The following is a 16,519-nucleotide window of genomic DNA, read 5'->3' as shown; positions in this document are numbered from 1 at the left end:
ACCTCAGGCTAGGTTCAGTTCTTTCATGAAGAAGTTTCCAGGATGTCTTCCCAGGCTCCTCCTGCTCCGTGAACTCCCCCGGGTTCTGTGGTTCCCTCGGGCTACCCTTTTGACTTCCGGTCAGAGAGCAGGGGCTCCATGTGCTCTCCCGCACACTTCCTGTGACGGGGCCCGTGTCTTAAGCCATCTGATGGAGAGAAGAGAGAAGAGCAGTAAGGGTTTGTCTCCCTTTCTTGGGGTCATGGCTCCTCTAATTTGAGAGGGCGGTTCTCTTCCTTCAGAGTTTTAGGCATTTCTGGGATTCCCCTGCCAGCGCTGTGGCTATGGGGAGACTCCTTTTTTGCTTTTCAACTCGGAGGTAGAGGCCTTGTTCTTGAACTCTCTCTGGTAACACCACTATGGTTTCTGGCAACACTGAGTCCAGGTCCATGCATATAAGAGAGAAAAAAGGAAAAAGGTAAACTTAGCACTGGTTTGGTTGTACTTCTGATTCTGTGCTTCCCCAGTTTGCCTGATACTCTTTACTTTTGCTTAAATAGCTGTTTAATGCAGGTTGTCTTGTGTTTTATACCTGCATTCAGAGGGAGAGCCAGGCTGAGTGTCCTTACTCCCTTGGAGAAGGACCTAGAACCCCTGTTTCATTGAATTTTTAGTTTTTACACTCACAGTTCTTATTGGTGCATTTGACGTTCTTTTGAGTTGCATGATGTATGTTACTGTACTGTTAAGATGGATTATGAAATTAAATGCACTAAAGAATCATATATATATAAATTTGCTAAGGAATCATTCATATATATACATATAAAATGTTAAAGTACATAAATCACAGGCTAACATTTTCTCCAATTATTTTAATTGTATACAGAATCTGGCATTCTGGAGCTTAAACTTAAAGCACTTATTCTTGATATTATTCATAATATTGATGTGGTGAAGCAGTTAAACCAAGTGCAAATTCATACAACTGAAGACTGGGCTTGGAAAAAACAAGTTAGGTTCTATATGAAAAGTGATGACACATGTTATGTTCAAATGGTGGATTCTGAACTTCAGTATACTTATGAATACCAGGTATGCCTTATGGCAGAAATGTTTAATTTTTCCAGTTAGAAATTATTTACTTTAAAGGAAATTTGCTATTGAATGAAAGAGTTATTTTAATTTTAGTTGTAACTTTTTAAGAGTTTTGTTTGTGTTATTGTCTTCTGTTTCATCATACTTAGAAAGATGCTATATTGGAAAAATTCTATTTACAAAAAAGTTAAAATAATGGCAGTGTTGTGTTGAATTCTTTAAATGTGCCATTTCTTGAAGTAGTATTTATTTATGTAGACTGAAATATGTCTCTAATCCAAAGAGAAGTGAATATTAGGCAACCTTGGTAGAAACAATTTGGTTTGTGTCTCCTTTTACAAGGCCAAAATTAGTTGATATGTTAAAGTATGTTTGTTAAATATCTTAAGTTTGCAAGGTAAAAGAATTTTAAAGCAAATAATGTAATCTATTCTCAAAAAATCCACCTGTATGCTCTTTGCCTTTTTCCATCATAGTGAATCAGTCATCAGGATATGTTTGACATTTATGTTAATAAGCATGTCAGGAGAATTGCCTGCTGGCTCTTTCAAAAAGGAAATGAATTTTGAGACCCAAATCTGTCCACTTAAATTGATGAAAAAACTCTATAAAATGCAATTTGAATCTGTTTTTTGAGAATTATTTGGTAATTTAAGATTATTAATTTCATAAGGAATTTTCCAAATTAATTATACTTTGATATTTCCAAAGTAGTTCTGATTTGTGAAGATGGTAAAATTTAAGGAATTTTAAAATACAAAATAGAATTATTGTATACAATTGTATTTAGTTGTATTGGAAAGTGTATAATTGTATACAGGTTTTGAATTTATCTGTCTTCGAGGTATATATTTGTGACATTATCAAGAACTTGATTGGGGTATATATACATATGTGTGTATGTATATATATATGTATGTGTGTATATATATATATATATGGCTGAGTCCCTTCACTGTTCACCTGAAACTGTCACAACATTGTTAATTGGCTATACCCCAATACAAAATTTTTTGATGTTAAAAAACAAAAAAGAACTTGAGGGACTATATGGAAAACCTAACAGTTTATCAACTGAGGATAGAATAAAATATATGCTTAAGAAATAACTAAGTTTAATTCTTTTGTGCTTTAGAAAGTTTCTTTACTAAAGTATGTTTTAGTAAACAATTTTAAACTTTTGTTGCCTTCTAGACTTTTTAACTAGAATCTCTCACTATATGATATTTGTAATGTTGAATAGAATAGGAATGTTTGAAATTTATATTTCTCATATAGGGTAATGCTCCCAAGCTGGTTTACACTCCTCTGACGGACAAGTGCTACCTAACTCTCACTCAAGCCATGAAGATGGGACTTGGAGGAAATCCTTATGGTCCAGCTGGAACTGGAAAAACTGAATCAGTAAAGGCTTTAGGTGGACTTCTTGGAAGACAAGTTTTAGTTTTCAATTGTGATGAGGTAGAATAAATAATTATCTAACTATGTAATAGTGTCTTAGATGTTTGAAATAGTTTTTACATATTTATATATATGAAATGCTATCGTTTAAATCACTCTACTTCTCAAAATGAAATTTGTTTTGAGAAGTAAAATGGAGAGAGGTTGCATATAGTATAGTCTAAAAGCTTTTCTAAAGATAAGTATTATAAGACATAATTTTAAGTATTGAATGAAGATTTATGTTAGAGTGTAGAAAAACACTTTTTGTAAGGAGAATAGTGAAGATAGGAGGAGAAAATCTTAAATTCATTTAAAGTACCATTTTCAGAGCATTATGTGTAGGATTTATATTTTGACTTAGAGAATAACTAAAACAAAATCTTTAGTTCTTGTGCTTTTCAGAATGCTTTCACATGAATTATTTTGTTTATTCCTTGAAACCACCCTAGTTTTTAAAAGAATAGCTATTTATTAATAAAGAACCAAAGGGCATAGATGGATGAAATGATTATCTTCTCACTAAATGATATAAAGTATTAGATTATTATTAGAGTTTTTAATTATGTTTAATGAATATAATTTTAATTGTTATTTTTAAGGGCATCGATGTGAAGTCAATGGGACGAATATTTGTTGGCTTGGTAAAGTGTGGGGCCTGGGGTTGTTTTGATGAATTCAATAGATTGGAAGAATCCGTACTGTCTGCAGTTTCTATGCAAATCCAGACAATTCAAGATGCTTTGAAGAATCATAGATCTGTGTGTGAGCTGCTTGGCAAGGAGGTATAGCTACATCGGAAATTTAAAGAATTAAAATATTTTATAAAACTTTGTGTTACTCATGCTCAGGCAAATAGTCTATCTTTATTGCTTCTGGCGCCCTTGTTTCTAATTTGTGACCAGTGTGTTAAACCTTTTTACCTGTGAATTGTCTCTGAATTTCTCACCTTTTTTTGGTCCCATTTCCACTATTCGTTTTCAAACTTTCAGTATTGAATAATCCAGTTATAATGTTTGCTAACGTTTATCAAACACTCTATGCTGGCACTGTGCTTAATGCTTTTATATTTTGTTTTACTTAATACTCACCACACTCCTTTGAGTTAGGTACTGTTATATTTTTTTTCACTTTACGGATGAGGAAACTACAGCTTGGTAAGTTAGCATAAGTAGTGGTGTTGGAAATTGAACTCAGGTGTGTCTAACTCTGAAATTCATGTTTTTAATCACTATTCTATATGAATCTTCATAAACATTTAGCTATTCTACTGCTGCTTACTTCTCCACATAGGAAATATACATTCATGTCATTAGAATGTAAACTTATTTGTATATAAAATATAGATTTCTCTCTATATATGTAATGGTGAGCACACTGGAAGTAGAAAGAGCTGTGAAATTATTCTCTTCTCCATAATGACATTTCACAATACGAGTTTTTCAGGGTAGGCTAAGTAGAACCAATTCCAGATTTCTTGTAACTTCTGAGTTTACCTGAGTAAAATTTAAATGTTTAAACTCTTTCTTCACAAAGAAAAGAGAAACTATTAAGTACCATCAAAATATATTTTTTCCCCTGTTCATTTTTGTCATTTCCTCCTCTTAGAAAGAAAAATTGTCCTTTTTGCCAACCCAAGCTAAATTTTCCATCTATACTTTGGGATCAGCTTCCCAGGGACTTTCTCTTCAGAGTTATTCCTGTCCTCTTTCTTCCCATTTCTCACTGGCTTTTAAACATAATCACATAATTTTCCTTCTAAATGATGTACAATATTATATATACTAATACTGTAGTATACTATTTAGTATAATTAAAACATAAGCAAAGTGAAAGTGAAAGTGAAATTGCTCAGTCTTGTCTGACTCTCTGTGTGACCCCATTGACTGTAGCCTACCAGTCTCCTCTATGGAATTTTGCAGGCAAGAATACTGGAGTGGGTTGCCATTTCCTTCTCCAGGGGATCTTCCTGACCCAGGGATCGAACCCAGCTCTCCTGCATTGCAGGCAGATGCTTTACCATCTGAGCCACCAGGGAAGCCCAAAACATAAGCAAACCTTCCCTTAATTCATCTTTTCTTCCACCATTCTTTTTTTCTTTTCTTTCCTTTATAGCCAGAGTTTTTACTCTAGGTATTTCTGCTTCATTGTTGTTCATTCATTGTTTACACATTATAATTCTAATTTTCTATTCTTACTGCTTTGTTGAAAATACTCCCACTAGATAACTCTCAAGATATTTTGCTCTTCACTGTCATAGCGTTTATTAACTATAATTGCTTGACTGTAGTATTCAATAGACTATAAATTCCAAAAGAGCATGAACCATTACTGACTTTAATTCAGAGTTGTGTTGTCTCTGTATACTTAAGAAAGCACCTAACACAAGGAAGGCTTTTAATAAACATTAATATTGAATAAATGGACAGTCAAACTGGTTACTGTCACTGAAACTTTCAGCCTCAAAAAACTGAGCATAAAGAATCTCTATGAAGTAGTATAGTTCATAAGGAGTTGATTATATGTTGAGTAGATGCTTAGCACCCTAGTGGTTACTTTTTGCTAAGGTATAAGATCTGTGTGTAGAAATATGTCACAGTAAAACTTCTATTGGCAATATATCTTATAGTTTCAAATACTTGATGCCTGTGTTTTAAATTAATATTTCAGGTAGAAATAAATTCTAATTCTGGAATCTTTATCACTATGAATCCTGCTGGAAAAGGCTATGGTGGAAGACAGAAACTGCCTGATAATCTTAAACAACTTTTTAGGCCAGTAGCCATGTCCCGTCCAGACAATGAGCTTATTGCAGAAGTTATTCTCTATTCAGAAGGCTTTAAAGATGCTAAAGTGTTGGGCAGAAAATTGGTAGCTATCTTCAATCTATCCAGGTGAGTTTTCTTGTTTTAAATTTTGAAATACTTTGTGTCTCCAATGATTTGTCCTGGCTATTAATGACCATTTTCCACATTTGTCTAATTATATTGTACCTCAGGTATAGATAGGACAGATTTTAGTTTGAATAACGAAAATGTCTGGCTCAAAAGTACTTGTTTTTAAATACTATTGATTTAATTTCACTTTTTTTTTTTCCTGTAAAACATATTTAATGGAGTACTCTAGCTAAATGATATTTATTAGACTAAACTAAATTTCTGATTTATGAAACTAATTTTCTGATTTCTCTGTGTTAGTAGCTGGATTCTGTATCTTTTAGTATGATAATTAAATGAATTTCTTACAGCTATTTGATGCTTTATGATTTCCATGTCTTTATTTAAGGGAACTTTTGACACCTCAGCAACATTATGATTGGGGGTTGAGAGCTTTGAAAACAGTTCTAAGAGGAAGTGGAAATCTTCTTAGACAGCTGAAGAAAACTAGTGTTAAACAAAATGGTATGATTCATTATTTCAATTATAATCTCACTTTTTAAAATAAGTTTTAATTTAGTATAGTTTTAGATTTATATAAAAGGTATACATATAATATAGAGGGCTTCTGAATGTTATGCCCATCCAGTTTCTCCTGTGTTAACATATTAGTATGATACATTTATTAATTCTAATGAACCAATGTTGATTCATTATTTTTTGATAAAGTCCATAATTTATCCAGATTTTTCATAATTTTTTCTTAATGTCCAATCATAACTTTTAAACATGCATTAAATATTAAACATTTGCAGTATGTAGAGGTATATAGTGTAGTCCACTTGTTCTCAATCCTTAATGTGAATTAGAATCACCTAGAGGCTTGTTAGGACACAGATTTTTGGATCCTACCCTCAAAAGTTCCTGATTTTGGTGTCTGAAAATTTATATAGTCTTAAAACAGCAACAGAAACCTTAGAAAAACATGGAGATTTTCTCTTTCAAGGAGATAGTATACCAAACAAAATTATTCTTTTAAAGAGATATTTTAAGATTTCAAAAAAAATGCCTTTTAACCTAAGAATAATTTTAGATTTATTAAAGTTGCAAAGTTGGCATTTCCATTGTTTCATCTTATTTGTTGTTGTTTAGTCACAAAATCATGTCTGATTTTTTTTATGACCCTGTGGAGTGTAGCCACCAGGCTCCTTTGTCCGTGGAATTTTCCAGACAAGAATGCCGGAGTGGGTTGCCATTCCTTCTTCAGGGGATCTTCCCGACCCAGGGATTGGACCTGTGTCTCCTGCACTGGCAGGTGGATTACAGGCAGATCTTTACCACTGAGCTACCAGGGATGCCCCCTTTACTGTGGTACATTTGTCAAAACTGAGAAGCTAAGGCTGATACATGAGTATTAACTAAAGTCCAAACGTCATTTGAATTTCACCTGTTTTATCACTGCCGTCCTCTTTCTGTTCCGAGGTCGACTCTAGGGTGCCGTGTTGTGTTAAGTTGCCATGTCTCCTTGGTGTACTCTGCTCTGTGACAGTCTCTCAGTCAGTTTTTGTTTTTATTAATTAAAGTCTGGGTACCCTGGAATTCAGATTTTATAGAAAAGTGTTCATAACTCAGTAATACTTGTTTTTCAGCAGTTAAAAGATAGTTGAGTAAGCTTGCTAATTAACATAATAGCATATGCCATAAATGTTACTAAATTCTAGTATGTAAGTTACTTACTAATAGTGCATATCAAGGCACTTAACAACTTTACAGTCATTAGATTCATAACTAGTTTTAAAATGAAACTTTTTTTCTAGTTAATGAAAGTCATATTGTGGTACAAGCACTGAGACTTAATACAATGTCAAAGTTTACATTTGCTGATTGCACTCGGTTTGATGCACTGATTAAAGATGTGTTTCCTGGAATCGACTTTAAAGAAGTAGAATACGATGAACTGAGTGCCGCACTAAAGCAGGTCTTTGAGGAGGCCAATTATGAAATCATACCCAATCAGGTAACTGTCGAGAATACTTCATAATATGTTGATCCTTTCTCCTGGTTAATTTTTATTAACTACCTTTATCCTTTATTTTTCAGCTTATCTTTCACCTTTCAGTTTAAATCTTCCTCACTCTTTGAAGCCTTCCCTAATTTTTGAATCTAAATTAGATCCCCTAGCTGTGTGCTTTCTTTACCTTTGTAATATATACATTTTAATGTTCAATTGGATGATTAATATAGATTCTCTCCCACCAGATAGTTGTCTCCACGAAAAGTGGGATCCATGTCTATTTTACTGTTTTATTCCCAGTGCCTGTATGGAGTCTGGCACTAATATCAATAGATCTGTCATATGTATTTTTGATAGTTGATTATGTATGATTTAAACTTCGACAGTATCTTAGGAGAACTTCACTTTAGTAGGTCTTTTTATGAAGCAAAAATGAATGTTCAAAATGAATACCTTTTCCTCAGAATTTTTTTTTTTTTTTTGGAGAGAGACAGGATATAAATGAATGAATCAACTGGCAAAGTGAATAAAATATTGAATATATTTTGTTTGAATGATTAAATGAGGGAAGACAACCGTGAACATTTGATAACTTGCTTCTTTTAAAGAAATATGAAATTAAAGATCATGTTGTGTGTTCAGATTTATTTCATGATTCTTTTATTTACGACTTTATCTTCCATTGAAGAAATAAAAGGTTTAATTTATATGTTTGAAATAGAACAACTGTTACAGATTGAAAGTGAAATTGTGTATGATTGTACATGGTAAATCATATATGAATATATTTCTTTTCTACTAGATCAAGAAGGCTTTAGAATTGTATGAACAGTTACGCCAGAGGATGGGAGTTGTTATTGTTGGCCCAAGTGGTGCTGGAAAATCTACTCTTTGGAGAATGTTAAGGGCAGCACTTTGTAAAACTGGCAAAGTGGTAAAACAGTATACCATGAATCCCAAAGCTATGCCTAGACATCAGTTACTAGGCCATATTGACATGGATACAAGGGAATGGTCTGATGGTGTTTTGACAAATAGTGCTCGTCAAGTAGTTCGAGAACCTCAAGGTTGGTCTCTGTTGTGTGACTCATTGATTTATTTTAGAGGATGTTAGAACTTGTCTGTAATTCTGTCTTTTTTGAGTCTTGTACATGACCATAACCTGCTGTATTGTGATCTACATTGATATTTCACTTTGGAGTAAAAGACATGTTATTGTTTTTATCTGTACTCTATAGCAAAACTTTTATTATAATAGAAACTTCCAAGTAATCTGGGTAAATTGTAGTTCATAACTAGATCTATTGAATAAATATAACATCTTTGCTTAACTGATATTGTAATGCCTCATAAATAAGCAAATTGACAAATTTTTATTTGGGATTAAAATTTGTGTGTGTACACGAACTTACCACTTTGAATACAGCACTTTCAAGAATTTTGAAAATTTAAGTCATGTGATTGTAAGCTTCTGGTCTAAATTTTTGGCTTGGTATTTAACAGAATTTTTAGTCCTAATCTAAGAATACTCTCTACTTTTTGTTAGGTCACAATTTAACAACTTGCTCACTGCTTCTCCCCTTTGAAGTTACCCTTTTATATATAAAAGAGATTTGACAGTGGTATATTTTTTACTTCTCATGTGGAACACTGAAGTGTAGCTTTCTCATATTTCTTTAAAGCACTATTACATGGAAAGCATTCATACATTCTAATGACATGGTGGAAGACAAAATGCAAAGAATATCTCACAAGCCTGTGGAAATAGAAATACCTAGGTCTTACTTAAAGCTCAACATTCAGAAAACTAAGATCATGGCATCCAGTCCCATCACTTGATGGCAAATAGATGGGGAAACAGTGGCTGACTTTATTTTATGGGGCTCAAAATCACTGCAGATGGTGATTGCAGCCATGAAATTAAAAGATGCTTATTCCTTGCAAGGAAAGTTGTGACCAACCTAGATGGCATATTAAAAAGCAGAGACATTACTTTGCAAACAAAGGTCTGTCTAGTCAAGGCTATGGTTTTTCCAGTAGTCATATATGGATGTGAGAGTTGGAATATAAAGAGAGCTGATCGCCGAAGAATTGATGCTTTTGAGCCGTGGTGTTGGAGAAGACTCTTGAGAGTCCCTTGGACTGCAAGGAGATCCAACCAGTCTATCCTAAAGGAGATCAGTCCTGGGTGTTCATTGGGAGGACTGATGTTGAAACTGAAACTCCAATACTTTGGCCACCTGATGCCAAGAGCTGACTCCTTTGAAAAGACTCTGATGCTGGAAAAGTTTGAGAGGAGGAGGAGAAGGGGACGACAGAGAATGAGATAGCTGGATGGCATCACCGACTCAGTGGACATAGGTTTGGGTGAACTCCGGAAGTTAGTGATGGACAGGGAGGCCTGGTGTGCTGTGGTTCATGGGGTCGCAAAGAGCTGGACACAACTGAGTGACTAAACTGAACTGAAGGTCTTGCAAACCATGTTTTCTTTTATTGAGATTTCAGTTCTGTATGTTCATTAAATAAATAGAACCTTCAGTTCAGTTCAGTTCAGTCACTCAGCCTTTACCATGGAGAGTATCATTGGGTCTTTGTCCAGCTGAGCCAGGATTGCCTATGGGTTCTCCACACATTTGTAGTATAAATTCACATGAAAAACTTCAACTTGTTCAACCCTTTGTTCTTTATATTTGGCTTCAGAAATATAAAATAATATGAAAATTGCTTCTAAAGAATAATAAATTTTTTTATTCTTTAATTTTAAATATTATTATCCTTACGGTTATTTTGCTCTCTCTGATGTTTGTTTGAAAATAGATGTTAGCTCGTGGATAATCTGTGATGGTGATATTGATCCTGAATGGATAGAATCTCTGAATTCTGTTCTGGATGATAATCGACTACTCACTATGCCCAGTGGAGAAAGGATTCAGTTTGGCCAAAATGTTAACTTCGTATTTGAAACTCATGATTTAAGTTGTGCCTCACCAGCTACCATATCTAGAATGGGAATGATCTTTCTTAGGTAAGTGCACTTGTATACATTGTGTTAGAATATTTTCAATTATTATTTTGGTTTCATAGCTAAGTGACATAAGTGATACATGAGTAATATGTGAATATTTGTTTTTTTCATTGTTTATTAACTTCTTTGTTACGTTTTTATTCATTCAGAGTTCCTGTTTATTTAGTTGAATTATTTCAGCAGTATAGTGGTATCACAGGAGAAGGACATGGCAACACACTCCAGTATTCTTGCCTAGAGAATCCTATGGACAGAGGAGCTTGGTGGGCTGCTGTCCACAGGGTTGCACAGAGTTGGAGATGACTGAAGGCACTTAGCATGCATGCATTGGCGAAGGAAATGGCAACCCACTCCAGTGTTCTTGCCTGGAGAATCCCAGGGATGGAGGAGCCTTGTGGGCTGCTGTCTCTGGGTTCACACAGGGTTGGACACGACTGAAGCGACTTAGCAGCAGCAGCAATAGTGGTATCACAATTACTAAATAATTATTTTTTGTTTGCATAAATGAAACAGCAAGTATTAATATTTGTTTTTTCTTTTTTCTATAACTTTTCTTTAAATATTATGAATGAGTTCAGAGAAGTGAACATACTACTTATGAGCTGGAGGCTAGTAATTTAAAGCTGAAGGCAATGGCACACCACTCCAGTACTCTGGCCTGGAAAATCTCATGGACGGAGGAACCTGGTGGGCTACAGTCCGTGGTTTGCAAGAGTCAGACACGACTTAGCCACTAAACCACCACTGACAACAAAGACTTTATGCTGAAAAGTGTTTAACAGCTTTCCTTTGTCTGTTTTGAGTGTATCTAATGTAATTTACATATTTACCTTTGATCTTTTATTTCTTTTCCTTATTAAACTGGATAGAAATGTGGGAGGAGAAATTCAAGGACTCAGTATTTACTCGTGTTACTGTGAAGCACTGGTAGAGGACAGGAGAAATGACAGAATTGTGGGCCCTTGTAACTTCTAAAGTTATTAGTCTACAAGTTGTTTTTACTATGATTTCTATAAATGCATAACATGTAATTCAGAGAAGGCAATGGCAACCCACTTCAGTACTCTTGCCTGGAAAATCCCATGGGTGGAGGAGCCTGGTAGGCTGCAGTCCAAGAGGTTGCTAAGAGTTGGATACAACTGAGCGACTTCACTTTCACGCAGTGGAGAAGGAAATGGCAACCCACTCCAGTGTTCTTGCCTGGAGAATCCCAGGGACGGGGGAGCCTGGTGGGCTGCCGTCTGTGGGGTCGCACAGAGTCAGACACAACTGAACTGACTTAGCAGCAGCAGCAACATGTAATTTTGAATAAGATGTCAATATTATGTATAATTTCAAACATTGGATGTTACTCAAATAATTAAGTGCTTTGCTAAAAAAAATTAGATTTTACTTTAGCATGATTTTCAAGTTTCAGTAGTGGCATGGGAATTTAGGTGGTCAGCTTTTTTGGAGATAGAGAAAAAGAAAAAGTATTTTTAAAGATCTGCATTAAGATGCAGTGCAGCTTGTCTAATGTGCATCTGAATCACCTAGGGATATTGTTAAAGCAAAGATTTTGCTTCATTAGGTCCAGGATGGTACTTGGGATTCTGTAGACCCCACTTTGGGTAGAAATGGTTTAGATCACTTTGTGGCTAACTTGTAGATGTGTAATTCTTCTTTAATTTATACTTACAATGATAGAGGTGAGGTTTATTTGGTTTGTTTTATAGAAAATAACATTATATATGTACACACACTTATATATGCTTATATAAGTAGAAGTAGTGTATACACACTTACATATACAGAAGTAACTAAAAAATGAACTCTTGTATACTAGCAGATAGAGTGCATATGTAGAATCATGTTTATTGGAGCAGAAATTTATTTTGAAAGTAAATTTATGATTTACTCCTAAACAATTTTTTTTGGTCTTTTAGTTTATTATTTTTTAAAATTTTTTCACTTTACAATACTGTATTGGTTTTGCCATACATTGACATGAATCCACCACGGGTGTACATGAGTTCCCAACCCTGAAACCCCCTCCCACCATCCTCCCTATATCATCACTCTGGGTCATCCCAGTGCACCAGCCCCAAGCATCCTGTATCCTGTATCGAACCTAGACTGGCAATTCGTTTCTTACGTGATAGTATACATGTTTCAATGCCATTCCCCAAATCATCCCACCCTCTTCCCTCTCCCACAGAGTCCAAAAGTCTGTTCTTTACATCTGTGTCTCTTTTGCTGTCTCACATACAGGGTTATCATTACCATCTTTCTAAATTCCATATATATGTGTTAGTATACTGTATTGGTGTTTTTCTTTCTGGCTTACTTCACTCTGTATAATTGGCTCCAGTTTCATCCACCTCATTAGAACTGATTCAAATGTATTCTTTTTTTTTTTTTAATTTAATTTTTTTTTTTTTTTACTTTACAATACTGTATTGGTTTTGCCATACATCAACATGAATCTGCCATGGGTGTACATAAGTTCCCACTCCTGAACCCCCCTTGCCCCTTCCTCCCCATACCATCCCTCTGGGTTATCCCAGTGCACCAGCCCCAAGCATCCTGTATCCTGCATTGAACCTAGACTGGTGATTTGTTTCTTATATGATATTATACATGTTTCAATGCCATTCTCCCAAATCATCCCACCCTCACCCTCTCCCACAGAGTCAAAAAGTCTGTTCTGATTCAAATGTATTCTTTTTGATGGCTGAGTAATACTCCATTGTGTATATGTACCACAGCTTTCTTATCCATTCATCTGCTGATGGACATCTAGGTTGTTTCCATGTCCTGGCTATTATAAACAGTGCTGCGATGAACATTGGGATACATGTGTCTCTTTCAATTCTGGTTTCCTCGGTGTATGCCCAGCAGTGGGATTGCTGGGTCATAAGGCAGTTCTATTTGCAGTTTTTTAAGGAATCTCCACACTGTTCTCCATAGTGGTTGTACTAGTTTGCATTCCCACCAACAGTGTAAGGGGATTCCCTTTTCTCCACACCCTCTCCAGCATTTATTGCTTGTAGACTTTTCACCTATGGACACCTTATCTTCGACAGAGAAGGCAAGAATATACAATGGGTTAAAGACAATCTCTTTAACAAGTGGTGCTGGGAAAACTGGTCAACCACTTGTAAAAGAATGAAACTAGAACACTTTCTAACACCATTTACAAAAATAAAATGGATTAAAGATCTAAATGTAAGACCAGAAACTATAAAACTCCTAGAGGAGAACATAGGCAAAACACTCTCCGACATAAATCACAGCAGGATCCTCTATGATCCACCTCCCAGAATAGTGGAAATCAAAGCAAAAATAAACAAATGGGATCTAATTAAAATTAAAAGCTTCTGCACAACAAAGGAAACTAAACAATTTTTAATGTTTGTTAATATGTTTCAGTGATGAAGAGACAGATCTTAATTCTCTGATAAAATCTTGGTTGAGGAATCAGCCTCCTACATATAGGAATAATCTTGAAAACTGGATTGGGGATTATTTTGAAAAGGCATTACAGTGGGTTCTAAAACAGGTAAGATAATTATAATATTTCATAATTATTTAGGCAGAAAGTATAATGACTAACTGTTGGTTACATTCAACCGCCTTTTAGTGGCGTTCTGACAGAATGTGGGGGTGTAGTGAAGGGTCGATGTCTTCACTGCTCTCCCACTGTATTTCATGGTATAACTTCGATTGTGTTACATCTTAAAATACTTTAATTCTTCCATCCCTGATCCCTTGCAACTTATCTAAAAATCTTGAAAACTGGCATGCCTTTTGAAGTTCTACTAGCAAAATGATCTTTCTGCCCCATTTTACTATGTCAACAAGTACTTGCCTATATATCATGCTAAATATAATGACAGTATTAAAGTGGAGAAACATGATGAGTTATTTATAATATTATTGAAACATTTGTTTATTTAGCAAAAATTTATTGCTTTTCAAATAGATGTCCTTGATGAAACTTATCGATCTTTTCAAAGTTTGATTTCTCTCATGTCATTGTTTGTATAAAAAATAAACAAAAATAGAGAAAATAAATAGCAATGAGTTTTTGTAAAGATGATTGTTGATATGAACTTAATTTAGAGGTTAATACTTCAGGGTTGGGCAAATCATATAGAGAAATGGCAAGTTCACTTTAGTTTTCTAAATTTTTTTCTTTCCTGACTTTGTAAAGATGAATGGTGGAGGACTAGGGACTTGGGTGAAATGACACAAATGAGATAGGTTTCCCTGGAGACTTCAGGGAAGAGCCACTCCCCCCAGCCCTCAGTCTGACTGAGCTGTCTGCCTCCTTGTGCTTCTGCAGCAGTGTACTACGCCTTTCAACTATAATTGCTTTCATGCAACTGCAGGCACCTTGAGGGCAAAGATTAAGCCTGTTATACTCCTTATTGTATCCCCAGAGGCAGAGTCTGGTAATAACAGTGTGGTGAATAAGAGTGTACAAGCTTGCGGCCTCCCTGACAGTCCCGTGGTTCAGACTGCACCTTCCCGTGCAAGCGGCATACTTGTGATTCCTGGTGGGGCAGCCCACCAGGCTCCCCCGCCCCTGGGATGCTCCAGGCAAGAACACTGGAGTGGGCTGCCATTACCTTACGTGGCTTCCCAAGTAAGATCCCACGTGCCTCATGGCCGAAAAACATAAAACAGAAGCAGTATTTTAACAAATTCAATAAAGACTTTAAAAATGGTCCACATTAAAAAAAAAAAAAACTTAGAGAAATGAATATATGAGCTTAGTTAAATAACTGATGCCTATGTAGCACCTTTTCAGTAGGTGTGTTGTTATTTTGTGAGTATAAAACAAACAAACCTAACCATGCTTTCCAGGGCAGGTGCCCTGAAGTCATCAGCTTGCATGCTGTCAGGTGTTGGAATGAGAGATGTAGCACTGCATAGAATGTATTGGCTGTTTGACTCTCCCCTATTTGGGATTTGTGACACAGACACGATGACAGGATAATATTTTTAAACTATAGAGTGGATAACCAAAGATTTAGTTAGAAAATAAAGTGATTCTATTCTCAGGTCCTTGTTCTTGTTTGAGAGTTTATGTGTTGAGTGTTCCTTCTTTCTTGATTCTGTGCTTTGTTTACCATGTTGAGATTCTGAGAGAGATACCATAATGAATGCTCTAGTCAAGTGTTGATTTTATTTATAAGTACAGCTTTGCTTTCTTATATTTAGCAAATTAGACAATCTAGAGGAAGATATGTCGGTTTCCTTTTCCTTTATCTTGCCTTTAAAGCTTAGGACTCAGTATGGCCTAAGGTGCTGGATTTCTGTCCATCTCCTTCTGTTTTCCCCCCTTTTCCCATCCTATTTCTGTTCTTTGAAAATTATTTATTATGCAGGCAGAGAGATTTTTTAAAATGTAAATTTAGTCATTTTATTCTCTTGAAGTTTAAAGGCACTGAAGATATAATTTGCACTCCTTATCATGGCCTATGCAGTTCCACATACTCTGGCCCTTGCCTGCCTCTCTGTCTTGAATCACTCTGGCTTTGCTTGTTCAGGAATATGTTTCTTTTAATTCCTTAAGTGTGCCCATTGCTTACCATTGCATATGCTGAGTTCTCTGTATGCCAGATAGGTCTCACTCTTCAAATATTAACAATTGTCATCTTCCTTAAGGACACCTTGAGTCCTCAGCCTGAGTTATCCTTTCTCAAAACACTCTCTTTTTCTGCTCTATAACTTCTACCACAGTGAATTAACTATTTCCTCTACTAGACTTCTGGAGAAGGAAATGGCAACCCACTCCAGTATTCTTGCTTGGAAAATCCCATGGACAGAGGAGCCTGGAAGGTTACAGTCCATGGGGTTGTAAAGAGTTGGACATGACAGAAGCGACTTAACATAGCATAGTATGTCTGTTAGAGTTGACTTCCATTAAAACAAGCTGCTGCTGCTGCTGCTAAGTCACTTCAGTTGTGTCTGACTCTGTGCGATCCCATAGGCGGCAGCCCACCAGGCTCCCCCGTCCCTGGGATTCTCCAGGCAAGAACACTGGAGTGGGTTGCCATTTCTCTCCAATGCATGAAAGTGAAAAGTGAAAGGGAAGTC

The 16,519-nt window shown here is 35.6% G+C and overlaps 1 protein-coding gene across 2 annotated transcripts in view; it reads left to right on the top strand.

Moving 5' to 3' along the window:
• Window positions 1-16,519, top strand: part of DYNC2H1 (dynein cytoplasmic 2 heavy chain 1) — a 388,746-nt gene that overhangs the window by 70,679 nt on the left and 301,548 nt on the right. For both annotated transcript variants that reach the window (XM_060399635.1, XM_004015967.6), the window contains exons 32-40: window positions 869-1,074; window positions 2,356-2,538; window positions 3,120-3,302; window positions 5,188-5,411; window positions 5,803-5,918; window positions 7,211-7,410; window positions 8,210-8,474; window positions 10,225-10,432; window positions 13,844-13,973. In XM_060399635.1, coding sequence (XP_060255618.1) covers window positions 869-1,074; window positions 2,356-2,538; window positions 3,120-3,302; window positions 5,188-5,411; window positions 5,803-5,918; window positions 7,211-7,410; window positions 8,210-8,474; window positions 10,225-10,432; window positions 13,844-13,973 — 1,715 coding nt within the window. The remainder of the gene's footprint in view (window positions 1-868; window positions 1,075-2,355; window positions 2,539-3,119; window positions 3,303-5,187; window positions 5,412-5,802; window positions 5,919-7,210; window positions 7,411-8,209; window positions 8,475-10,224; window positions 10,433-13,843; window positions 13,974-16,519) is intronic.

Source organism: Ovis aries, chromosome 15, assembly GCF_016772045.2.
Source record: "Ovis aries strain OAR_USU_Benz2616 breed Rambouillet chromosome 15, ARS-UI_Ramb_v3.0, whole genome shotgun sequence".
Lineage (NCBI taxonomy): Eukaryota > Metazoa > Chordata > Mammalia > Artiodactyla > Bovidae > Ovis > Ovis aries.
The sequence above is the reverse complement of the archived record's forward strand: the minus strand, read 5'-3'. Positions and strand labels throughout refer to the sequence as shown.